Raw genomic sequence first — 27,876 nt, 5'->3', positions numbered from 1 at the left:
GCTTTAAAGTCCATTTTTGTTATACCTTACTTTAAGAAAAGTAGGGAATAAAGTTAGCATTTCCAGAGATTTATTATTATATCTGCCATTTAAAATAAATGTTACATTTTGTAAAAATATGGCAATATCAAGCAAAAAAGACTGTACACATCAAATTTAATCAAATCTGATTGGTTGATTTGGATTTGCTCTCAAATTTTTCTTGTTTTTGGTAAAGCATACTCTCGGGCGCACTTTAATTTTTAAAAAGAACACAGACCTCCTTTTAATTTACCTGACACTTCCCAGCAAAAAATTTTGGAAGTTGTGCAATTGGAGTTATGATTTCACAACATCTTTCGATGTAGTCCAACAGAGTTATGAAAAATGCACTCCGTTCGATACATTTTATAAGCAGTTGCTGTAGAGATCCCTACAGAAAAAAACCAGTTGGTTGATCCCTACACATTTCTTCAAAAGACAAACAAGAGTGTATACATTTCGGAGAATTTGTTATAAAATAAACAAATAAAAACTTATGTTGCGAACATTTTTGAGGTAATTCACGAGACGGAAATTTTTAATGGAGCGGAGTTGGAGATCATGTCGAAAGCTGAACTAGTTATGGGAAGGCAGCATAAATTTTTTTTGTTAATTTTCTCGTTTAGAGTTAAGCTTGATGATCTGAAATTATTTGCAAGTGAAAAAGGAAAGCCAAGGACTCGAACCCACATAGTCACCAAATTACGTTACCTGGTTTCATTGGTGGTAAAGCAAATCTTCGGACGTATCGACTATGTAATGGCTTCTCTGTCCTAGAACTTATCGTTTTTCAATTTTTTTTTGGATGATGAAGCAATATCATATGCGCTTGGATTAAATTGCGGACGGAGGAAGTATTCTCAAATGTGATTAAATTTAATGGAAACGTTTTTAAATTTGTGTTTATATAATAAATTTGTGTTTATATAATAAATATAATACAGTTCTTTGAGTTCTTGTTTTACACAAATAATAAATGCCTTTTATTTATTTTGGGATATTTCGCAATGGCTTGCATTTTTATTGTATCTTTAGACTGATTAAAAATGCAGTCCGAGGAAAGAATATAAATTCAATCCAAAAGTCTGCATCTTAAGCCGTGATTTGGATCGAAAATGGAGTGCATCCTAGCTGTGTGTTGTGGAAGCAAAATTGAGTGCATCCTAGCTGCGCGCTCTCTTGTAAAATTCATAAGTGAATTCATAGGATAATATGTACTCCAACGGCAATTGTACTGTACACTTGTACTGATTAAACTGCATCCACGGATGCAAACTTTTTGCTGGGAAATGTTACATTTTGTAGAAATATGGCAATATCAAGCAAAAAAGACTGTACACATCAAATTTACTCAAATCTGATTGGTTGATTTGGATTTGCTCTCAAATTTTTCTTGGTTTTTGTAAAGCGTACTATTCTTTTTAAAAGGAACACAGACCTCCTTTTAATTTATCTGACACTTATTATTAAGCGAAACATGTAAGAACAAAAAATGTGTTATCTCTCCGATACCGTCAACAATTTACCTACAGATAGGATGAAATAATGGGCCTAAGACTAACTAGGCGTTTACACCAGATAGTTTGTCTTCAAATACAACTCTGATTTACTAACACATACATACATTTATCGGCTGTCTTCCAGCTGCCCATTATTTTTTTCACAGACAGTAGGGTTAACAAATGTTTGACATTTTTGTAAAAATAGGCGATATAATAATTGAAATGTGTTGAAAACAAAAGAATATGAACAAAAACAAAACATATGAAAACGGAAAACAAAAAGAAATCGACAATTTTCATTCATAATTTTACAACTGTTTTTGCGGTTGGCTGGACGCCTACGTCACACAGGCATGTCCTGTCATGTGTAAACGCAGGGTAACATTTACAATTTCTGAACCATGGCAGAACTACCCAGGTAGTGGCATCGTAAAATTTTGAATATGTTATGTCAAAAATTTCTTTATTTTGTTGGGGAAATTACAACTAATGCTTGGTTTACATTTACGAAATCCACTCGATTTCAACTGTCAATTCCTTTGCTTAAACGTCAAATGAAATCCAATGTATTTCAGATGAGTTTTTATTTGACGTATACGCAAAGGAATTGACAGTTGAATTCGAGTGGATTTCGTAAATGTAAACCAAGCATAATGTATACATCGTAATACTACGTTTATACATAACCGGATTAAACAAACCCACTGGGTTTCAAATGTCAATTCCTTTGCGTATACGTCAAATAAATCCTCATTAAGAAGGTTAACCCTGCAAAAGGCTATAATATAAACATGACCTAAATGATAGTCTTCTTTGATTAAAATTAACTTTGTATATCAAACTAAAATACAATTTTTTCGCCTTGTTTAGAAATTTTGACATTTCAATTAATTTTGTTATGACAATTCACCGAAGCATCTACCTTTTTTTCTCGTGCCAGCTTTTTGTATTTCTAGCAACATGTTGCAAAAAACAGAGTTGTATACGAGGATTTATGCTGGATTTAAAACAAATCCGCTCAATACGAGGATTTGTTTTTGTATGGGAAATCTGGTAGATTTTGCCCGGATTTATCAAATAAAACCTGATAATGCGCTAAATCCGGCTAATGAAGCCATATCTAAATGGCCTATTTGGGTACATAAGCTGCTTTGCCTGGTTGCCTTGCTTTCCTGCTTCATTTTTGACATAATAAAAATAAAAGAATAAAGTAGGCCGAGCAAATTTCGAACTGGGTTGCCCTTTTCTTTTCTATTCTTTTATTAGAAGCAAGCAAGGCAACCAGGCGAGGCAGCTTATGTACGTAGGGCATTTAGTTCAATTATTTCTGATAAAAGAATACAGGGGCTCAATTCTGTTTCTATGAAAATGTGAAATGAAAACTTTTATAAAGGAAAAACTGTCAAATGAAAAAAATAATAAAGGAAATTTTTTTTTAATTTTAAATTTTCATAGAACAAGAATCCAGCTCCAGTTCCAGCTCCAGAACTGCTAGAGCCACATTTGAATGGGTTCATACTTGCCCTTGCGTTTTTTTTTTTTGGAATCCACTTAACCAAAAATTGTCTTCCTGAAACTGCAAAAAAGTATTACCTGATACATACAATTTTTCCAATTTTGTGCCAGAAAAGTGTTCTCGCACTTCAAAAACTAGAAAAACTTGCGAATATATTTAAACAAAATTACGGTGAAAGACGCTTCCTTCCTTATTTTGTTGCCAAAATGTTACCCGAAAACGGAAAACTTAGCGTTCTCAGCGGGTGACGTAGGGGATGGAAGATACCAAGGAACGGTCCTGACCGGTTTTAACATGGCAAAGCCCAGGATTTATCTTGGTCCCTCTTTCATCTCAAGTGGACACTGACCTCCCCGTGGTGTCAACTGGGGAACTGCCTTTAACACCCGTTAAAGGTAGTGAGCTAACATGTGCCGCGCGTTCACCCATAAGAACGTTAAAAACTTGGGTTTGGGCGTCGGGTTAGTAACCCTCCCCTAGAAAAAAACAGCCTAAAATGAAAAAAACGAAAGAAAAGAAAAACAAACCCCTCTAAAGTTGACGAACCCCGCAAACGTTTTAAGGACCATGATCTGCGAATCTGCACCTGGAATGTTCGCACACTTTATAGAGAAGGTGCAGTCTTCGCATTCGATTTAAAGCAAAATTCTTCAACATCAGCTTTATCTGCGCTCATGCCCCAACCGAAGACAAGGACGAACAGACCAAAGATATATTCTACGAGAGCTTAGAAGAAACATATGACCGTTGTCCTGCCCATGACATTAAAATTGTTCTAGGCGATTTTAATGCCAAAATTGGAAAGGAGAATATCTTTGGACAAACAGTTGGGAAATTCAGTCTACATAGTGAAACATCAGACAATGGAATGAGGCTGATAGACTTCGCAGCGGCAAAAAACATGGTAGTTAGCAGTACCAGATTTAAGCATCTCGATATTCATAAGGGCTCTTGGCTGTCTCCAGACCAAAAAACAATAAATCAAATTGATCACGTTGTGATAGATGGAAGACATTCATCGAGCGTGTTGGATGTACGATCGTTCCGAGGAGCAAACATAGATTCGGACCATTACCTCGTTGCAGCAAAGGTACGTACCCGTCTAAACGTTGCAAATAAAGCACGGACAGACACAACACGAAAGTTGGACATCGCCAAGCTGCAAACGCAACAGATAGCCACAGCATATTCCACTCAACTGACCCAATTGCTTAATGATAGCGCTTCTCGTCCCGATAACATATCAGCACAATGGCAAAATATTGCCCACTCCATGCAAACAGCCGCAAAATCAGTACTTGGATACCAGAGACCTCCACCAAAGAATCCGTGGTATGACCAGGAGTGCCGTGCTGCTACCGAAGAAAAAAATGCGGCATATAGGGCTACTTTACAATCAGTAGCAACGCGTAGCGCACGAGAGAGGTATCGGGAGAAAAGGAGAGAGGAGAAACGTCTTTTCCGCAGGAAAAAGAGAGAAATGGAAAAGAGGGAGTGTGAACAAATGGAGATGTACAGGAGACAGAACGAAGTCCGAAAATTCTACCAAAGAGTGAAGCATCAAACTGATGACTTTGGTACAGGAATATCCTCCTGTAGAGATCAACAAGGTAATTTGGTAACTGATACAGATAGTGTGCTCAGGATATGGAAAGAACATTTTTCCAAACTGTTGGTATCCGATAGCAGTGAAGACGGCGAAGATACCACAGATCCAATCCCAGATGATGGTATTGAATGTATACCGCCCAGCCAAGATGAGGTAAAGACAACAATAAACCGGCTGAAGAATAATAAGGCGGCAGGAGCAGATGGCCTACCAGCCGAGCTGTTCAAAACCGGAGGCGACACGCTGATAAGGTGTATGCATCAGCTAGTTAGCACCATCTGGCAGGAAGAACGCGTACCCGACGATTGGAACGTGAGCATCCTATGTCCAGTCCACAAGAAGGGTGATAAGACTGTGTGGGGTGATCGACAGCCCTATACGTTCAAAGGTGTTCCAAGCCATGTCTGATTTTGGTATTCCTGCAAAGCGACTTTGTAGAATGACATTAACTGAGACGAGATCCTCAGTTAAAATTGGAAAGAACCTCTCCGAAGAGTTTACTACCAAAAGAGGTTTCAGACAAGGAGACGGCCTGTCGTCTGATCTATTCAACATCCTGCTGGAAAAGGTCATACGAGACGCGAAGGTCAAAAGAAATGGAACGATATACACGAACAGCCATATGTTACTGGGTTATGCCGACGACATTGACATCATGGGTCGATCGGTAAAGGAAGTAACTGACACCTTTGCAAAAGTCGAAAGAGAATCTGCTAAAGTTGGTCTGGCAGTAAACGGCGTAAAAACCAAGTTGATGGTATCGACGCGTAATATGTCCATAAACACCGCACCATCTGTGAATGTTGGTACCTATAATTTTGAGGTAGTAAAGGACTTCGTCTACCTCGGCACCGCCATAAACACAACAAATAACATCAGTTGTGAAATACGAAGAAGAATAGTGTTGGCTAACAGATGCTACTTTGGGCTGAGTAAGCAGTTTAGGAATAAAGCCACCTCTCGTCAAACAAAAATAACACTGTACAAAACACTGATACTACCCGTGCTAATGTATGATTCCGAAGCATGGGCACTTGCTCAAGCAGATAAGGCAGTGCTTTGTGTGTTTGAGAGAAAAATTCTTCGAAAGATCTACGGGCCAATCTGTGTTGACGGCGAATATCGGCGTCGTATGAACATCGAGCTGTATCAACTATATGTACAATGACATCAATATAGTTGAACGAATCGAGATACAACGATTGCGATGGCTAGGCCGTGTTATAAGAATGAGTGATGATGAACCCGCTAAAAAGGCGTATAAATACGGGCCGCATGGAGGTTCTCGCAGATCTGGAAGGCCAAAGCTTCGTTGGAGCGAACAAGTGAAACGAGATATCACAAAGCTACATATCCCAGATTGGGAAAATACAGCAGCAAACAGAGAGGATTGGGGATTTTTTTTTAGTTCGGCTTATGGAACAAATGTTCTGTAAAAGGCCAGCTAAGTAAGTAAAGTAAGTAAGTAAGTACAACTTCAATTAAAATATAAGAAAAACGCTGGGTGCCATCTCACTCTGTAGTTTCACAATAGTTACGGGACGAAATTTTGTGCCAGAAAAGCGTTCCCGTACTTCAAAAACTGGAAAAACTTACAAATCGCTTTAAACCAAAAAGGCAATGGAAGGCGCTGCCTTCTTTATGCTATTGCCGAAGTTATAACTGTTCCGAAGTAAAATAGATTGCACGTACCATACAAAAAACTCAGCGTAGTCGGCGTACTTCAAGATGTTCTTCGCCTTTTTTAAGTGCATAAATACAAAAGATAAATATAGGGCGCCATTTCTCTCTGCAAGTTTTTAATAATTTGCAGGACGAAATAGACTTTCTTTTAGCATCCAGCACAAATTGGAAAAAGTCTAGTTGTGGTTTATGGGAGCATAGAATCTATCCCGCTGACGCTGCACTGTCAGTGAAAACGTAGAGGTAGAGGTGCTTAATGCGTACATATCGCCGATGAATAGCTGTTTTTTTTTTTTTTTTTTTTTTTATTAGTTGTTGCTTTTTTTCCACTTCATTACATAAATAAAATATAAATTCACAGAAGAAAAACAACACTCCCAAGTGGAGCATCTAGCTTAAACAAGCAAATTGACGTTATTTTGATTTATGTTAGGTTATAATGTTTGTAGAAAAATTTCGGAATTCGTTTCGGTTCTGCGCCATATGCCTTATCTCAGACCAAGTTTTTCCTGCTGATTGGAGTTCAGCTTCCACCGATCTTCGCCAGGTTGCTTTTGGACGTCCTCTGTTCCGTCGACCTTGTGGGTTCCATTGGAGACTTAATTTAGCGATGTCAGTGCCTTCTTTACGTAGAGTATGGCCAATCCATTTCCACTTCCTCTGCTTAATTTCTGCATCTATCGGAATCATATTGCATGCTCTCATCAGATCCTGGTTGCTTTTTTGTAATGGCCAAAATATTTTGAGTATTCGTCTCATGCACTTATTTATGAATACTTGTATCTTGTGTGTGATTGATTCGGTCACTTTCCACGTCTCACAGCCATATAAAAGTACTGACTTCACACTGGTATTAAAAATGTAAATTTTTTGTTTTCTGGATATTTGGGAGGATTTCCATACTCTTGCAAGTGATGAAAAGGCGTGACGAGCTTTATTGATTTTGCTGTATACATCTGCATCAGCTCCCCCATTTTTGTCTATAATGGATCCAAGATAAGTAAAATCGTTTACTTCGGTGATAGCTGTGCCGTTGAGAAGGACAGGAGAGTTGTTCGTTGTGCCTATTCTCATTATTTTCGTCTTTTTAATGTTAATTTTCAGCCCAACGTCCAGGCTAAATTTTTGGAGATTGTTGATTTTCTCTTGGATGCCGCTTAAGGTATGCGACATAAGGCAAATATCGTCCGCGTAGTCCAAGTCATGAAGACGTTCTCCTAGCTTCCATTGTATACCATCCGTGGCTTCCGCGTTTGTTTTTATTAGTACCTTGTCAAGGACAATCAGAAATAATAGAGGAGAGAGTACACATCCCTGTCTAACACCGTTTTTTATTCTTAGAGGCTCACTTTCTAGTCCCTTGAATGACACTTTGCATGACGCGTTTTGGTATAGCATACGGATGATTTCCACTATTTTGGTGGGTATGCCAACATTTGTAAGGCTTTCCCAGATGGCACTTCTTTCAATCGTGTCGAAAGCTCTCTCGAAATCGACGAAGATTAAATAAAGCGGACTGTTCCATTCTATGGATTGCTCTACAATTATTCTTAGCGTGCTTATGTGGTCAACGCAGGATATGTTTTTTCGGAAACCCGCCTGTTCTTTTCTTATACTTGGCTCTATTGCTGGTGAAATGCGTTCAAGTATAATAAATGCTAGAATTTTTTGGATAGTGTTTAACAACGTTATGCCCCTCCAGTTTCTACATTCGCTAAGGTCTCCTTTTTTTGGTATGGTTACTATCAAACCCTCTATCCAATCAGGCGGTATAGATTCTGATTCCCAAATTTCTCTAATGAGGGGCCAGATATATGTGTGTAGTATAGGAGCATATTTAAATAATTCCGCGGGTATATTGTCGGGGCCAGGTGATTTATTGTTTTTTAACTTCGAGATAGCGAATTTAATTTCAGATAAAGAAGGTACTGCTGTTGATATATCTCTCCTTGGGTTCCGTCGGACTGATGATGTATTTGATATATGTGTGTGATGTATTTGATATGATGAATAGCTGTGCCATGCATTATAATATAGATCATTTAGATATGGCTTCATTAGCCGGATTTAGCGCATTATCAGGTTTTATTTGCTAAATCCGGCCAAAATCTACCAGATTTCCTATACAAAAATAAATCCTCGTATTGAGTGGATTTGTTTTAAATCCGGCATAAATCCTCGTATACAACTCTGTTGTTTGCTAGAAAATACAAAAAGTTGCAATCTGGCACAAGAAACAAGTAGATGCATCGGTGAAATCTTTCTTGGTCAGCATTTAAGCATTCGGGTGGTCTGTTAACGGGAATGATGATAGAAAGATGGTCTGAGCGGGTTGACAGGGCACGGCATTTAACAAACCGGATGCCACAATGGTGTTGTCTGACGAGCTTTGGTAATCTCTTCATATCGTCGTAGGAATGTTTTCTTCTGCAATTTCCCTTAGGAAAATTGCCTATTCAGCCTGGCTGAATAAGATCTATTCAGCCTGGCTGAATAAGATCTATTCAGCCTGGCTGAATAAGATTTTCCATCGGAAAATTGCCTATTCAGCGTGGCTGAATAAGATTTTCCATAGGAAAATTGCCTATTCAGCGTGGCTGAATAAGATTTTCCATAGGAAAATTGCCTATTCAGCGTGGCTGAATAAGATTTTCCATAGGAAAATTGCCTATTCAGCGTGGCTGAATAAGATTTTCCATAGGAAAATTGCCTATTCAGCCTGGCTGAATACGATTTTCCATAGGAAAATTGCCTATTCAGCCTGGCTGAATACGATTTTCCATAGGAAAATTGCCTATTCAGCCTGGCTGAATACGATTTTCCATAGGAAAATTGCCTATTCAGCCTGGCTGAATACGATTTTCCATAGGAAAATTGCCTATTCAGCCTGGCTGAATACGATTTTCCATAGGAAAATTGCCTATTCAGCCTGGCTGAATACGATTTTCCATAGGAAAATTGCCTATTCAGCCTGGCTGAATACGATTTTCCATAGGAAAATTGCCTATTCAGCCTGGCTGAATACGATTTTCCATAGGAAAATTGCCTATTCAGCCTGGCTGAATACGATTTTCCATAGGAAAATTTCCTATTCAGCCTGGCTGAATACGATTTTCCATAGGAAAATTGCCTATTCAGCCTGGCTGAATACGATTTTCCATAGGAAAATTGCCTATTCAGCCTGGCTGAATACGATTTTCCATAGGAAAATTGCCTATTCAGCCTGGCTGAATACGATTTTCCATAGGAAAGTTGCCTATTCAGCCTGGCTGAATACGGTTTTCCATAGGAAAATTGCCTATTCAGCCTGGCTGAATACGGTTTTCCATAGGAAAATTGCCTATTCAGCCTGGCTGAATACGATTTTCCATAGGAAAATTGCCTATTCAGCCTGGCTGAATACGACTTTCCATAGGAAAATTGCCTATTCAGCCTGGCTGAATACGACTTTCCATAGGAAAATTGCCTATTCAGCCTGGCTGAATACGATTTTCCATAGGAAAATTGCCTATTCAGCCTGGCTGAATACGATTTTCCATAGGAAAATTGCCTATTTAGCCAAGATTATGTGTTGCGATTTTGCACCTCATATTTGTCACACTCTTTCCCTAAGCATCGAAATGCTTCGCTCATTCACAGTAGCGCAAGCAAAATTGGCACAACCCAAAAATCATAACGGAAATTGTTTACCCTACACCCAATGCTCAATGTATTCAGTTCAAGTGGGAATAATGATTGGAAACATATAAAACATCATGGGGACATCAAATATCATCCTGCTGGCGCGTCTATTATGTTAGACACAATGATTATGGGGTTTCAAAACGTCTGAGGGTGGCACCCGCAAAGTGAGCAGCAATGACATGACAATGCTTGACCACTTTACATTTTATATTCCCCAAGGTAAATCGCCGACGGTACACACGACGAACATAAACATCAAAAGTGAAGTGGTTGTAAGCATCCGGGCATGCTTGACACAATTATTATTGTAGTGGCGTCACAAGGGAAATTCCGTCTTGTTGTTGTTTTTGCTATTGTTTTCCACCCCTATTTTATTTGGTAACGCCTTTTGTGAAATTGCAACTATTGCGTTCATCTGTTTGTTGGTGCTGAATGGATGGTTGGCTGGCTGACTGGCTGGGTGACTGGTGCTTTAATGGTTTTTCCCAGCTTCATACGCAATAAAGCGTTGAGAGTGTTGTGTGTAACATTGAAGTAGTTGTTTTGTCGTTAGTAGAATAGTCCTGCTACACTCTGCTCCTCAAAAATTCACAGACCGTAATATGTGTATTAATTGCAAGGTTTTTTCATTTGATAAAGAAGAAGTGCTGGTGGTACTGCTGCCGCTGCTGCTACGAATAATAAAATTGTTTTGGAAAATTAACTCAATAACGACAACGAATATTGAAATTGGCAAATCAATTGTCAACGGACATCAAAACTCATTATCATCGTTATTATTTTTATTGTTGTTATTGGTGTGATAATTAAATTAAAAAAATAAATAATTAAACAAAATAAAACAAAAAATAAAATAAAACAAAAAATCAAATAAAATAAAACAAAAAAAGAAAATAGTCCCCAACTATGGAATACACATCCTTAAAGAATTTTGTGCTTACGGAAAATCTCAAAGATACCGCCAAGACATTCTATCACCATCACAGCAATGTTATCGGTCGCGATATTTTGTCCAGCTACGATTTCGTTATGGATCATTTTAAAAATTGCCACAGCCATGTCGCCGCGAATGCTGCCGCCGCTGCAATGTCCTCTATACCGCCCGTGATATATGAAAATCAAGATGAATCGGATATTTATTTCAATTATAATCCAGCAAATCCTTCTGCATCGCCGCCTTCGTCGTCTTCATCTTCAGCCGTCATTGTTGGGAGTATAAATAATCAATTTTCAGGTAATTCAAATTTATTATACCCTCAGCCTTTAGGCTATGAAGGGTATATACACTTTCATACGGGCAAAATGTGCCTCATCGAAATAATGGTTTTAGACCCCAAGTATGTTTGGACGAAATGTGTTTCAGACAATTTGGAGTCGATTGAGCAATGTCCGTCCGTCTGTCTGTCTGTCTGGCTGGCTGGAGCGCACGATAACTCTCGAAGGGATGAACCGATTCGGTTCAAATTTTGGCTTTCGTAATATTTTGTCCAAACTTAGTTTAAGTTCGAAGATGAGCTATATCGGTCCACTCCTTCCGGTACCTCCCCCACAAAAGTTCGAAAATGTTCGGAAAATTTGTACGCACGATAACTCTTGAAGGGTGTAACCGATTTGGTCCATACTTTGCCCATCGTGGAGCGTGTACCAGACTTAGATCAGGTTTTAATATGGACTCAATCGGTCCACTCCGTCGGGTACCTCCCACAAAAAATTTTGGAAAAGTTCAGTTTAGGAACATCTCTCGAATCGCTTTGATTTTTGCTTTAGCAACTTGTATTCACTGCCCTCCATACGACGGTATAAGTTTCATCAGGGGCAAGTCCATACTTCCAGAGAAAATAGCCTGACAGTTGCAAAAAACCCCTATGACACCGTGTGAGGAGGTTGGAGAGCAAAATAACTCTCGAACAGGTCTGCCGATTCGGTCCAAAGTTTGGCCCTAGTAATATTTTGTCCAAACATAGTTTAAGTTCGAAGATAAGCCATATAGGTCCACTCCTTCAGGTACCTCCCCCACGAAAGTTCAAAAATGTTCGGAAAAATTGTGCGTACAATAACTCTTGAAGAGAGTGGCCGAATTGGTCCATACTTTACACATCCTAATATATCTACCAGATATATATCAGGTTCAAATATGGACTATATTTGTCCACTCCATCCGGTACCTCCCACTCAAAATTTCGGATACATGTTCACTTTAAGACCTGCTTTCGAATCACTTTGATTTTTGTTGAAGCAACTTGCATTGCTGCCTCAATTGCGATGGTAAAAGTTGTCGATCCATTCCTTTTAGTATCCCCTTCGCAAAATTTTTGATCTTTAATCCTAATCAACATTTTTGTCGGTTCAAACGCCCAACATTTTTAAAACCCCCTAAATACATACGTATTTTGGTAAAAAATTGTTTCAATGTACACAGGCTGAGGGTATATCTCTGTCGGCAAAGCCGACTGATACTTTTTTACTTGTTTTTATTACCAAACGGGGAGTCATGCCTTGCTGTCTTTTGGGAATGTGTTGATCACTCTGTTGGCTGGTCATAAAATATTACTTTTACAGATTTAAGGTGGTAATAAACATTCCGGGGTTGGTTTTCTTAATGGGAGGTTGTTGTTTTTTACGGAGCGCTCTTGGAACATCCTTCAATGATGGTAATGCAGGTGAATATGTCAAATCAGCGGATGTTGAGCATCGTAGTCCGAGCATTATTAACGGTAACTTGTCAACCCAGTTTGTATCCGTATGACATATGATGGCATTTTTCAGAGTTCGGCCACCTCTCGATTTATCCATTAGCCTGTGAATGATAAGACGTCGTGTGAATAACTTTTGATCCAATTACCTTAGCTAACTCTCGAAATAATTGGGATTCAAATTGTCGTCCTTGATCCGTTGTAATTTGCTTTGGAACACCAAATCTAGCCACCCAGCTTTGTAGAAATGCAGAAGCCACAGTTTCATCTGTGATGTCTTCTATAGGTATCGCTTCCGCCCATCTTGTGAAACGGTCAATGCAGGTGAGGCAATAACTATAAACTTACGAAGATAGTAAAGGTCCAACGATGTCGATGCTGATATGTGCATTTCGCTTGTCTTGAACAGGATATGAACCTACAACGCTTTTGGTATGTCTTCCTACTTTTGACATTTGGCAAGTAACACATGTTTTTGCCCACGATAATATATCAGCTTTCATCGATGGCCGCACAAAACGATCAGCTATAAGTTAGAGAGTGGATCGAGTTCCTGGATGTGATAAACTGTGGACTAAATTAAATATTCCCCCTTTGGAATCTCTTAGTGACAAAAGGTCGAACATTCTTTGTTGAACAATCACAATATAATTCCTGGGGCTGAATTCTTGTTCTATGAAAATTTTAAATGAAAAATATTTTCTTTATAAAACTTTTCATTTGACATTTTTTGCCTTCATAAATGTTTTCATTTCACATTTTCATAGAAACAGAATTGAGCCCCTGTTCTGATTCGGTCATTTTGATTTTCTTGAGAACTAGACTGTGTTCCGTAGGTGATAACATTGAAATTAGTTTTTCATCAGTTTCTTGATCCTTTGCTAAGTCGTTGAAATTAAATGAATTAGGCATTTCAAACGTATCCAAGACTGGACAAGAAATTAGCTGTTACGTTATCTTTTCCTCGAATATATGGGATATCCGTGGTATGCTGACCAATGTAGTCTAGTTGGCGTAATTGTCTCGGTGATGCGTCTTCTGAGTTTTGTAGAAATGAAAACGAAAGAGGTTTATGGTCGCTGTAAATCGAAAATGATTCCCTTCAAGAAAATATTGAAAATGTTTCAGAGCGGAATATGCCGCTTGAGTTCGCGATCTTACGTGTTATATCTGCGTTGCGTTTCTGAAAAGTTTTTGGAATAGAATCCAAGAGGTATCCATTTATCATTGACATACTGTTGAAGAATCGCACCCATACCAAAGTCAGATGCATCGACCCAAAGAGATATATGCGCACCCTGGGCAGGATAAGAAAGAAGTGTAGCATTTGCAAGTTGATTTTTGCACTCTTCAAATGTATTTCTGAGATGCTGAGTCCATACAATCTTCCGTTTTTCGTTCTTTTTCTGACCCTTCTTAACTTCATGAAGAGCGGCTTGTGCTTCGGCAGCGTTTGGTTTCTGAAAAGTTTTTGGAATAGAATCCAAGAGGTATCAATTTATCATTGACATACTGTTGAAGAACCGCACCCATACCAAAGTCAGATGCATCGACCCAAAGAGATATAGGCGCACCCTGGATAGGATAAGAAAGAAGTGTAGCATTTGCAAGTTGATTTTTGCACTATTCAAATGTATTTCTGAGATCTTGAGTCCATTCAATCTTCCGTTTGTCGTTCTTTTTCTGACCCTTCCTAACTTCATGAAGAGCGGCTTGTGCTTCGGCAGCGTTTGGTATAAATCGACGATAGAAACTGATAAGACCAAGAAAACGGCTTAACTCCAAAACAGTTTCGGGTAACGTATAATTTTTGATCACTGCTACGCGTTCTGGGTTTGGAAGTAGGCCTTCCGCTGTTACGAAATGTCCAACAAATCTTATTTCTGACTTACCGAATTTGCACTTGGAGGCAGATAGATAAAAGTTGTGCTCAGAACCTGCACAATATTAGTACTTGAAGTAGTGTTCCCGTTTAGTGCCAAAAATGCGTTCCCGTACTCCGAAATCTAGCAAGACGTGCACTTCTCTTTAAATAAAAATAGCGCCGAGTAAAGGCCTGCATACATAACCTGCCTTGCTTTCCTGCTTCATTTCTGACATAATAAAAATAAAAGAATAAAGAAGGCCGAGCAAATTTCGAACTGGGTTGCCCTTTTCTTTTTTATTCTTTTATCAGAAGCAAACAAGGTAAGCAGGCAAGGCAACAAACTCTCCTCCTGTTTTCTGCTATTCAATTTTGGTCTAGTAGAAACTAGCAGCAAGCATATTTATTGGCATCTAATATGATACCTGATACGTTGATTTTGACATTTATGCTGAAGTTTTTGCAAATTCTTCATTTTTCCGTTCCCGTATTTTTTAGAAATTTTTATGGGGGAGCAATTTTTGACAATTCGCTCTTTTTTCTGACATTATCGGTAAAAAAAGTACTGGTGGTTCGATGAAATCACAAAATGAGATGATTTACTTTTTGTATGCGAAATCATGATAAATTTTGCTTGATTCCGCGCGAAATCACGAAACGCCTTCGAAATCACGAAACGACGCCGAATGTAAACTAAGCATTAGATCCTTATACAAAATTTAGCTCCATATGCAAATCTTTCAAAGTTTAAGTAAATCCATTCTTCGGCTTCTTATAGCACGGTTACACTACAGCTTTTTGCCGGGTTAACCCACTTCATGAGGATTTATTTGCTTAATCTGCTCAAATCTGACCAAATTTGCCATACAAAAATTAAATCCTCTCATGGCTGGGTTTATTTTAAATCCGGCACAAATCCACCAAAAATACAGTTTTGTATTCGGTATTTGTGCAAAAAAAAAATCCAACTCTACTCAAAAAGTACCAAAAGTTGCAACTGTTTTTGCAAAAGAGTTTGCCGTGTTTTACACGTTTACGATTTGTCGCATGAGATTTTATGGAGTTAATAAATCTAAAGTTATTTGAAAATCATAAAATTATTTACTTTTTTTTACATTAGACCCTTTTTAACAAAAAGTACGCTTGATACCATGTCACAAAAATGTATCCCTGTGTGTAAAATATACCAATATGAGAAAAGAGGGGACGATATCTCATACGAGAAATTGTAAAAGTGTAAAACACGACTTTATTAGTTATTTTGTATGTATACGTAAACAATAGGGTTATGACTTTTTTACAACCTCATATCCCTGTATCATAGCGTGATGAGTTTTGCCATAAGATTACATAAAATCTTAATTATAAGGTGATTCGGTGAAAAAACCTCACGCACAAAATGATTTTAAAATTTGAATTTATCAAAATTATGGACAAGTTTTTGAAGTCACTGAAAACAGATATATAATTGAAAATAAACTTTAGAGCCACATGAGATAATTAAAATGACAAAATTTATTTCTCACAAATTTTCTTCAATTCTGAGAATCGTAAAAATGTCGTAAACGCTTTAATTCAAAAATATAATTTTTTAACAAAAAACCAAAAATTTAAAATTTTTTCAAAGTGACTTTTTTCGCGTCTTTTTTAATATTTGAATGAAATAAACGTTATTATAGTTATTAGTAGGCTTATATTTATTCATTCGTGAAACAAAAAAATTTTTTGAAAAAATTTTTTTTTTTCATTTCATATATTTTTTTCAAAAAATTATTTTTTTAAAATCGATTTGTGCGTGAACTTTTTTTATATTTCAATGGAATAAACGATAGCATAGTGATTAATAGACAAAAGTTCATTCATTCCTGCTACAGGAAATCATTTTTGAGGAAAAATGTCAAAAAGTCATAACCCTAGTAAACAAACATCAGCTGACAGTTTATCCATCGAAAAGCTAAGTGTAACCAGCAAAGATTAACCCACTGGATCTATTAAACCCAGTGGGTTAACCTTCAATAGTGTAACCGGGGTATTAAGTTACCATATCTTCCAATTTATTTGCAACATAGTCGCACACGTGATTTTAATTGTTCGCTTCCCGGAAAATCTTCTTCAGATTCGAACTGTTTTGTTTTACTGGTGCACCAAATATCCAACTTTTAAGTAACATGCTGAAATAGGGTAGTCAAATATAAGAGAAAGCAATGTGATGCCATCAAAATTCTCTATTAATGGATCGCAACCTTTTTTGTTTTTTTTATCTTGGGCATAAAATCTTCAGTACTAATCTTGGTCACGAATTGCTGGAGATGATCCAAATATTACTCTTTCCGATAAATAAGCACATGTTGCGGTGAGCTCCTCGGCTATTTAAGCAAATTATCAACGTTGTTCTTTTAACGCCTCTTTTTCAAAGCCTTTAAATTAAAATCAAGTTTTGAATTTAATGTATATGGATATCGTTCACCACTTAAGTTTATTTTTGAAACTTTTGCCATTTAATAAAGTACGGTGACAGAAGTAGAAGACTAAAAGATAAAGGGCAACCTAGCTCGAATTTGGCTCAGCCGTTCATTTTGTCAGAAATTATTTTAACGCCGTTTGCATTAGTTTTGAGAAAAGTTTTGCGTTATTTCTGGTAGAAGAACAAAGAAAAATTGGTTGCCCTTTGTCCTTCTACCACAAATGACGAGAAACATTACTCAAATGTTGATTGTGTTTTCGGCTTTAGAATAACACATTGTAGATGTTTGGGATCTGCTAAAACTTTACAAAATATATCTCAGTGAGTAACTGGATTTCAGCCTCTCATATCGTCTCTTGTAGCAACACAGCAAATTTGCTTCGTATATATTTTTCAGTTATCTGGTTCTTCTGTTTCCAAATTAAACAACGTGGACCGGCTAAGGAATCAGTGGTGGTGTAATCCTACTCATCTCGACAATTAAACAAATGCAGCGGTGCGAATATGTGTTGGGTACCGTGTCGTCAATTCAAGTCCAATATGATTTGAGGCAGTTGCATCCGCCGTTTCTTAATTGGGTTGAAACCACTCGCTTTGGTAACTAGCGTTCTCCTGCTGCGATGAATGGGTGTGGTCTCCGGGTGTGTCATTCACTGCATCGGTGTGGATGCTATTCCGCCCTGCCTGATGGGCGTTGATCTAGAGATTCTCGATTGTACTTTTGGGTTTCTCTCTCTACATCATGAAGATCTCTCCTGACGTGCGTGGGTGGGGAAGCCTTTCCACTGAATTGTGGCAGGGATATTCAGATTTTCTCCCTGTTGCAGTCATCAGGGCTGCTGGTTTGAATATTCTGCCACTGCGGAGCGCTAAAGGCCAAAATTCATTCAGGTCTTTGCTTAGTTTTTCTGTTTTGCTTAAGTTATTTCTGGCAAAGGAATAAAAGGCAAAGGGCATCCTATTTCTAATTTGTCTCGTTCTTTATTCTTTTATCAAAAAATGACAAGCCAACAAACAAAGGAAACAAGGGAAAAAATGAGTTTTGGCAGCATAATTTACCACAGACCGGCCTGACAATCAATACCTCAATCCCACGGCGGCCGGTTCTATGCAACGGAGGAGGACTTGCCTTCCTGATACACCAGTCTGTCCAGTACAGACCTATCTCGCGTGAGCTTGTCTCTAGTGACCCATACATGGAATGTATGGGGGTAGCAGTAAAGTGTGGTACTGCCGAGGTAGAGCTGCTTAATGAGTACATATAGCCGACGGGACTGACAAATGAGCGTGATGAGCTTCGTCGGACGAACCCTAAAGACCCAAGAGTTAGAGAGCTTATAGTACGTTTATATACAACCGGATTTAACAAATCCACTGGGTTTCAAATGTCAATTCCTTTGCGTATACGTCAAATAAATCCTCATTAAGATGGTTAACCCTGCAAAAGGCTATAATACAAACATGGCCTTACTCTTGAAGTCAACAGGTTAGTAGGCGAACATAAGCGGAAAAAGTGGCTAACCACCTGAAGCAATACAACATTGGAGCAGGATTAAGTAAATTGTGGGCAACGGTTAAATCACTCTCGAATCCGGAAAAGAAGGATGACAGAACAGCAATTACTTTCAACGGCGTGACAGTAACTCACCGAAAGAGGTGCGCGTGTTATTTTAACTGGCAGTGCATAGAGCACCCCGAGAGTGATAGGGCGAAGAGAAGTGTGCTATGCCGTATAAGAAGAGCCCTTCAAGCCGCGGAGGTACCACCAAAATTTACGATGTTGCAGATGCCATCCGAAACGCGAAATCATTCAAAGCGTTGGGCCCACACCAAATATCGATGGATGAACCTGGAGTTGACAAGTGTCCTCAACCTATCGTTAGCCACAAATACCATACCAGTAGTACGATTCTCTAACTTATTTTTTGAGTAACCGACATTTGTCGTTAAAATTAAAATGCTTATAATTTCGCTAATTACCGATGTTTTTCGGTAAGTTAGCGACGAATAAAAAGCAGTCGTAAAGTTCTAACGATAGGAAGAGTGTTGTCAACTTTTATTTGAACTTTTCATTCATAATTTTGAGTTTTAATTTTACCGATTTTTGTCGTTAACTCAAAAAATGAGTTAGAGAATCGCACTACAGAAGCCTTTAAAGTTGGAAGGGTGATCCCGTTACTGAAGCCTGGCAAGGATGCCAGCAGAGGTGAATCGTACAGGCCGATTTTGCTCCTGTCGCCAGTAGCAAAGATCCTAGAGGCACTACTCCTCCCCACGATGAGAAAGTGTTTTCCAGTTACCCAACATCAACATGGATTTCGGAAAATGCACAGTACTGTAACAGCATTAGGCGCCATATCGACACATACCAGTAGAGGACTGAAGCAGAAAAGGCCGTGCGACCGAACAGTCGTGGTGGCTCTTGACCTATTGAAGGCGTCGATACCGTCAGCCATGCCAAGCTGGATATAGAGAAGACTCATCTCCAGCCATGTTTGAAACGTTGGGTAATCAACTATATGTACGGACGCCAGTCGTTTGTGGAATTCAGAAACAAGAAATTCAAACCCCGTAGAGTGAAACAGGGAGTTCCACAATGAGGGGTGATATCTCCGGAACTGTTTAACCTCTACCTTTCTGAAATTCCACACCCTCCAGACGGTATAGAGATCGTGATGGATGCGGATGATTGTACGATCTTGGAGTCGGGTCCTATCATCGATGACATATGTATGTGATAGGTTAAATGTCTACATAGCTGACCTACGAGTAGTGCAGTTCTTCCATCTGAGGAATATGAAAATATCCGCCGCTATATCCACACTGTTCACCACATGGACGGCTGAAATGAGGCTCCCACTGAACATATTGGTCGAAGGTGCACTGATTCCGACCACTAACAACTCCAAAATTCTGGATGTAACGTTCGATAGCATGTTTAATCAGAAGTAGGAACAAGATGCTCAAGTCGTGGTACGCTATGCGGCGCCAGCGTGGTCTGCAAAGGTTAGCACTACGCAGTGGAAGAAAATTCAAACCTGCCATAATGCTGCCCTGAGGACTGCAACAGGGTGCCTCCTCATGACTCCTGTGGACCACCTTCATGAGGAGACGAAGATTTTACCGGTGCGTCAACACAATAAGATGTTGTCGATGCAGTACCTGCTTGGGTGTTATAGCAGTGAGCATCCCTGTCACGATTTAATGGACAGGCTTCCTCCACCCAAGCACGTCAGGAGAGATCTTCATGATCTAGAGAGAGAGGTCCAAAGATATAAAAGAGAACCTCTAGACCAACGAGCTTATCAGGCAGGCTTGGATAGCACTCACACTGACATGGTTGCGGAGACAGTACAGAGATACAGTGTGAATGCCGTACTTGGAGACGACCCCCCATTCATCGCAGCAGAAGAACGCCAGCTGCGGGGGTAAACACGAGTTGATTTAGCCCAGTTAAGATCCGGACAATGCAGCAGCCTTAATTCGTAATGGGCCCGAATTGACGCCACGATACCCAACACATGCCCAGCATGTGGATTGGGACCACACGATACACTGCATATGTTTAGCTGCCCAGCTAACCCCACTCACCTGTCTCCTTATTCCTTATGGACGCAACCACTCCAGGTTGCAGAATTCTTGAATCTGGATACAGAGGAACCTGATAACTGAAATAATACACGAAAGAAAATATTTGCGTTGATACAACAATAACAACAGACCGGCCTATTTTTTGTAAGGGATCAACTATGTTACTTTCTCTACACCCCAAGTGCCGCAATGTTGTTCCTACTTCTGATCTCGCGGCAAATATGTAGATGTAATTTGCGCGGACGACTTTAACATGCTGTCGAACATTACACCCAATATCTTGGGATAATTTGTGGGGAATCGGGACACCATCGACACATATGTTCAGCAGTAAATTTATTTCAGCCGTCCAGGTGGTGAACTGTGTGCAGTGGATTAGCGGCGGATATGTTCATATTCCATGGAAGAACTAAGTCAGCTATGTAGATTTTTTTATCACATGTCATCGACGACAGGATCTCTTTGGATGGAGGGTGTGGAGTTTCAGTTTCTCAACTGATCTTCGACTTCTTTTTTCTGAAATTCACAAATGACTGGCGTCCACACATATAGTTGATTATCCGACGAGTCTTCTCTATGTCCTTGAACAGGTTGCTTTGGCTGGCGGCATCGAAGGCCTTTAATAGTTTAAGAATCACCATGACTGTTTGGTCGCACTTTATGTCCCTGTTAAGTATTCGACTGATATGTTTGGATATAGCGTTGTGGTGATGTGTCTTTTGCGGAATCCATGCTAATGTTGGGCAACTCTAAAACTGCTACTCATAGTATCTCTGCCAAGATCTATTTACCAGGTCACGTAAGTAGCACACTGCAGCTGGTTCTCTGTACCGGATTGACCCAGGACCACACAACATTAGCGTTCCGGCCAGCGACCCGTACATGGAATGTATGGGGGTAGCAGTCAGGTGTGAAACTGCCGAGATAGAGTTGCTGAATGTATACATCCCGCCGAGTAATAGCTGTATCTCAGATTATAAGCCTGACATTAGTCCGCTTTTGGAAGGTCATAATCTTCTGGTCCTGGGGGACTTTAATGCGCATCATGAGATGTGGCATTCGGTCCTCGGAAACGACCACAGGGGTATAGAGCTGGCTGAGCAGATTGATAGCTCTACGTTTTGCTCGGTCAATGAGGACGCCTCTATCAGAATTAGAGGAACGTGTCACAGTTCAACATAACCATAACCATCGTGTCACCTGGTCTGACAAATGACGTCACCTGGCAACCCTTCATTTCCCTTGGATCAGACCATCTCCCCATAATTGTCTCCATCAGCAGACCACCCGATTTCATCACCTCTGAACGCCGCACATTCGTCAATCATGGGAAAGCTGATTGCCCGAGTTTCAGAGAGTTTACCAATCACCTCTTCAGAGAATTGCCCAATCCGTCTGATGTTCGGGTAGCAGAAAGGACGTTCCGAGAAATCATCAATGCTGCAGCCGCTCGCCATGTTTCCGAGATACCCGAAGTAAGACCAAATTTCCCAGCAGAGGCGACGGGATTAGCAAATGAGCGTGAAGAGCTTCGTCGAACCAACCCCGGCGACCCCAGAGTCAGGGAGCTGACACTGGAGGTTAACAGGCTGGTCGGCGAACATAAGCGAAACAAGTGGTTAAATCAGCTGAAGAGTTGCAACATTGGAGCCGGTATAAGTAAATTGTGGGCAACGGTTAAGTCACTCTCGAACCCCGGAAGGAGGGATTCAGTCGCGTTTGGCGACGTTACGTTGACTACCCGAAGATGTGTGCAAGTTACTTCAATCGACAGTTTGTCGAGATATCTTCCTGTCGAGGATGAACCACCACAGTTTACAATGGATGATGTTACGAATGTCATCAGGACGCTGAATCATCGAAAGCGTTGGGCCCTGAAGGAATTTCCATGGTAATGTTGAAACAGCTGGATGAGCCGGGAGTGGAGTATCTCACTAAAGTTCTCAACCTGTCGCTAGCCACCCACGCTATTGAAGCCGCCAAGGATGCCAACAAAAGTGAATCGTTCTCTTTTCTCACCTGTAGCGAAGACCCAATAAAAGAACAAAGAAGTCCAAGCCAATTTCGAACTAGATTGCCCTTTTCTTTTTTATTATTTTATCAGAAGCAAGTAAGGCAAGCAGGCGAGGCAGCTTATGTACCCAGGCCTTATGTTCCCTAACTCTTGAGTCTTCAGGGCTCGTACGACGAAGCTCACGTTCATGTGCCTCTGCTGGGAAATTTGGTCTAATTTCGGGTATCCGAACAACGGGCACGTAGCGAGCGGCTGCAGCGAGCATGAGGGAATGGCCAACTCTCTGAAGTGATGATTTGTAAATTCCCTGAACCCTAACTAATTAGCTTTTCCGTGGTTCACGCGGTCAGAGGTTATTACGGGAGGTCTGTTAACGGAGACGATGGTTGGAAGATGATCTGAGCCATCATTTTACCATTGGTAAAGACTGCTTTCAATCAAATCCTTCCCAAAGAAGTACTCGGCAGGATTTAGTCGAACCAGCACATAGTGCTGGTAACAGATGAACTTGGATTTGGGTGACCTTTCTCTTCGAACATTTGCTGCAGTCGAACTACTACTTGTCAGTATTCACGCTTGTCGTATCGGCAAAAATCATCAAAATTGATTCCCACAGGTTGAACTCGTCTAACACATTCTGAAGTCCTTCTGCGATTAATTGAGGGTGGTTCTATAGACCCTTCCTGATAGAAAGTGCGCTTCTATATACGCTTTCTGAAAGAAAGGGTGATCCTATAGACCCTTGTTAAAAGAAAGAGGTCTTCTATAAACGCTTGCTATAAGAAAGGGTGCTTCTATAGACCCTTGCTAAAAGAAAGAGTTCTTCTATAAACCCTTGCTATAAGAAAGGGTGCTTCTATAGACCCCTTCTGAAAGATAGGCTGCTTCTTTAGACAATTTCGGTAAAGAAATGTGACTATGCCAATTTTCCTATGTCCTCGCTACATACTGTAAGTAACACGGCATTCTTGTTCAAATCATTTCAGTTAACAGAATAAAAGGGTAAAACGAAACGGTCGGCAAAATTCGAACTATTGTGTTTTTGTCCCTTGAACTTGAACTTCACTTTATATTCCCAAAAAAAAAAAAAACTTTTCACCATGCCCTCGTACATTTATTAGGAATCTATGTATATTTATGTGTGTAATTTGGTCCTGTTGTAGGATTAATCAACGAAAACCAACCAACCGACCACCCAACCCCTCTAATTTTCTGCCTCTGTTTCTTGATTGCATGGATGGCTCAGGCTCAGTAATTGTAATGCAAACAAACAACAACAAAAACAAAAAAGGGAAATGGCAAATAAAAACAATTTAATGAATCGTGTTAGCCACTGTGTGGTAGGATGGTGGTGGTGGTGCTGATAGAGATGTCAGGATGTTCGTGTAGACAATAGATGATGGTATTGGGTATTGATAATCTGCTCTTTGTTGTTGTTGTTCTTGCTACTGTTGATTATGTTTATTTGGTAATGTCCTTTGGTATGTTTATTATCAATTCGCACAACATAATATTAACAACAACAAGAACATCTTGTTGTGGAAAATAGGATTTGGGAGGCCAGAAATTGTAAGGTTAAGTGGATGGTGTGACATAGAGAGAGAGAGAGAGAAAGGGATATAATAAACAGTTGCCATCGAACCGCCCCAACCACCTTGCAACTTTGCCTAGCAGCTGTGTATTGAAGTGTTAAAATTAAGTGTAACTAAAACACCATTAAATAAGCGTAGAATCGCACGTTATAAACCCATTCAAATTGGGCGCCATACCCAAAGTATGGTGTGTAATACTTCACGTCATTTGTTTTGGGCTACACACACACACACAGAGCAACATAATTTATGAATTATGAACACTTTGGTGTTCATAAACAACAACGCTACGAAAGGAACAAACATAAAAAAATGAAATCTGTTAACTTCCGAGCAATTATATTCTCACCCATAACAATAGGAAGGAGATCTCTACAACAGACAGACAGATGTCTGTCTACATGGAAAAAAGACAAGAAAAAGGCAATGCGTCAAAAGTCATGTTCTAAAAACAAAAGGCAACGACCACCAAAAACACAGGACCATAAAAAGTAAATAAGTTTGGTACACACACAAACAAGAAATATGTGTGTGTGTGTGCGGCAAGCAGCCAGTATGTGTGTATGTTGTGGTGATGTTATCCTTCCCTCCCCATATCTACCATGTATCTTGAAATAGCTAAGAATTATAAATTAATGAATACAATTATGAAAATTGTTTGCTTGTTATCCGAAATTTCCAAATAGATGTCCATGTTAATGTGAAAAGGTGGTGGGGCTCAGAAGGCGGGGCAATATTTTATTCGATTAGTGATTTAGATATTTAGATTAACTTATAAATACTTTTTTGTTTTCAGATTTAAAAACCGACACCTATCAAAGTGATCGCCAGAAACAGCGACGAATGCGCACCACATTTAGTTCAGCCCAAATCAAAGAACTGGAGAAAATATTTCAAGAGACCCACTATCCCGATATTTATACCCGTGAAGAAATTGCAGCGAAAATTGATTTAACCGAAGCTAGAGTACAGGTAAGTTCTGAAGAGAAATGGTACGAAAAACTCATCTTAAAAACGAAAACAAACAACATATTTTCTTCATACAAAAGAGTACTTTTCCGATGCTATTTTAGTTCAATTTTATTGCGACGGCACTTTTGAGCGAGAATATCAAACTGTTTATGTGTCTCAACCATATTTTTTTCCGTGTGTGCTAAACGCCTATAAGAGGAGTAAAATAGTGAAAAGGAGTGGCGCCCAACCTAGTGGAAGACTAAAGCCCAATTTACACCTAACAGGTTTTATAAAAAATTCCTCATTTTAATTGGCAATTCCATGGAATATATGTCAAATAAATTATGTAAATTCCCAAAACACCTATTTTAAGTGCAAGTGCAAATTGCGCTCTTTAGTCTTCTACATTCGTTTCTGGGTTGGGTTCGGCTTCGGAACAGAATTTGACGCCACCACGTTGCTTGAGGCAGTAGATGGGCATTTACATCGTCATTTAAGTTGATATTTTCATCGAATATCTGTCAAATAAATAACTTATAGCTGGTTTACATTACGAAATCGAGTCTGTTTCAAACTGTCAATTCCTTTGCGTTTACGTCAAATGAAAACTTAAATGAAATCAATTCGATTTCATTTGACGTTTAAGCAAAGGCATTGATAGTTTGAAATCTACTCGATTTCGTAATGTAAACCAGCTATTAGTTAGGTGCCAGTGCGAAATAAATGTAGATTTCGTCCTTTCTACTTGTTTCTTGTCGTCGCAGTTTCTTTAGATGCTTTGGCTTGATCAGTTACAGTGTCTGGAAGAAAGATTGAATGCGCCTTCGGATCTCGTCCAACGAATTTGCGAAGATACGTCACAACACGTTTGTAGTGCTTTGTGCATTTAACTTCATTGGTAGGTCTTTCGTTAGAGTCATTGACTGTTGTTGGATTCCCCATCGTCAGTCAATATCCCTGCCGCATTCTGCCTCTGAATTTTATTACCGGCATGTGCCGATATAGAACCAGCTCAAACTGGGATTGTTGCCAATTGAGCACCTGAGTCCATATTCCCATTTCTCCATGTTACTCTCATCTTCCTTAATGACCTTGCCCGAGATCACAATGTGTCCAGAGGTGTTTTCAGTCAAGGTCAGATTGAATAACGTATCCTTTGGGAGTATGTCCTGGCTTTGCTCTTCTGGAACAAATCTGTCCAGTTGGTAGAGATGTTCTCTGCTTTGTTGTTCTCAGCTGTCTTCTATAGTACATAAGCTACCTCGCCTGCGTGCCTTGCTTTGCTGCTTCATTTCTGCATAATAAAAATAAAAGAATAAAGAAGGCGGAGCCAATTTCGAACTGGGTTGCCCTTTTCTTTTTTATTCTTTTATCAGAAGCAAGCAAGGCAGGCAGGCAAGGCAGCTTATGTACCTAGGCCTTAAGAGTCCCGGGCAAGTTGTCAGCCGATCAGTACAGCTACGGATCACAATCGCTTAATATCGACGAAACATGGCATTTGATCTCACCAACGCTTGCCGTCGGTATGTGAGAAATTATGGTGTCACCCATATTTGCTTTTTTCCGCATATTCAAAAATGTTTACTGGGATTATTACAGATGTGTTGCCAATCACTATTTTTGGGTATTTTGGTATCTGATACGTTCTAGTATTTCCTATATTAACGGAAGACCCCAAAAAAAACGGATGATACTAATTAGTCAAACCACTCCCACTTCCTACAGTAGCCCAGAGGAAGTGGTGGCGCTTAGCAGTCTGAGGGTCGTCGGTTCGAGCCCCAGCCGGAGCAAACATTTTTTTCTTTTATTTTAATTTTTTTTATTCGTTTTTTTTTCTTACGGTACTTCTGGAGACTTTAGATTCAAAAAAACTATAGTGTTAGTGAGATAAGGTTAACATTTCTTTCGTTAAGTTCTCCCAAATTTCTTAAAACTAGTGGTGAAAACTTAGCAACGTTGAAACATTAACTCTCGTAGCAATAAACAAAATCATCATTGTTCTTCTTTCCTGTGAACGTCAACCAAATCGCACCCATCTTCTGAGAAAAGAAAAAAAAAACAAAGTTCGAAGTTCTATTTTTTTCCACAACGTTTGATTGCGTCCCAAATAAAACTAATTGGACAAAAATATCCTAAATTTTCTTTAAAATCGAAATTTTTTTCAACCAAATAATTAATAATACGGATTCTAAATAATTTTACAAACTTTACAAAAAGGTAATTTTCTTCTTTTTCCGGAAAACAAAATATATAAGTGAAGTTAATTTCGTTCAAACAGATTTTTCATGGTGTTTCAAAGAAATCTACGGAAGTATTTGACGGAAAATCTGCATACCCAAACTTCCAGCAAGTTTCGGTAAGAAATTGTAAAGTGATTTTTATTGTGAATGGTGATCAAATATGGTTTTGTTTATTGCTTGACACAGGTCTTCTCAACAATTCCTCATTTGCGGCAGTTTTCTTCAATAGCCGTGAATGAGGATGATATTTTTTCCCATCTACTAAAACTACAAGGGAAACAATTGGTTTGTTTTTTTTTTGTGTGACGTCATAAGGCCCGTATTTGCTTAGGAGAACGAAATCACATCAGTATAAAAGAACAACCGGCTTTGCCATTGACATACGCCATTTTTATTATCGTCTTCCGTATCCGCTGAAAAATTTGCCGAGAACTATTACCCGAAGTAGC

At 39.3% G+C, this 27,876-nt stretch overlaps 1 protein-coding gene across 1 annotated transcript in view; it reads left to right on the top strand.

The window, feature by feature from the left end:
* Positions 1–10,508: 10,508 nt before the first annotated feature.
* Positions 10,509–27,876, top strand: part of PHDP (Putative homeodomain protein) — a 45,876-nt gene continuing 28,508 nt past the window's right edge. Inside the window, exons 1-2 of the mRNA XM_073992126.1 lie at positions 10,509–11,249; positions 25,030–25,205. Of these exons, the coding sequence (XP_073848227.1) occupies positions 10,922–11,249; positions 25,030–25,205 (504 nt within the window). The 5' untranslated portion in view covers positions 10,509–10,921. The remainder of the gene's footprint in view (positions 11,250–25,029; positions 25,206–27,876) is intronic.

Source organism: Musca autumnalis, unplaced genomic scaffold (assembly GCF_047663935.1).
Source record: "Musca autumnalis isolate F117 unplaced genomic scaffold, ASM4766393v1 scaffold_5, whole genome shotgun sequence".
NCBI lineage: Eukaryota > Metazoa > Arthropoda > Insecta > Diptera > Muscidae > Musca > Musca autumnalis.
The sequence above is the reverse complement of the archived record's forward strand: the minus strand, read 5'-3'. Positions and strand labels throughout refer to the sequence as shown.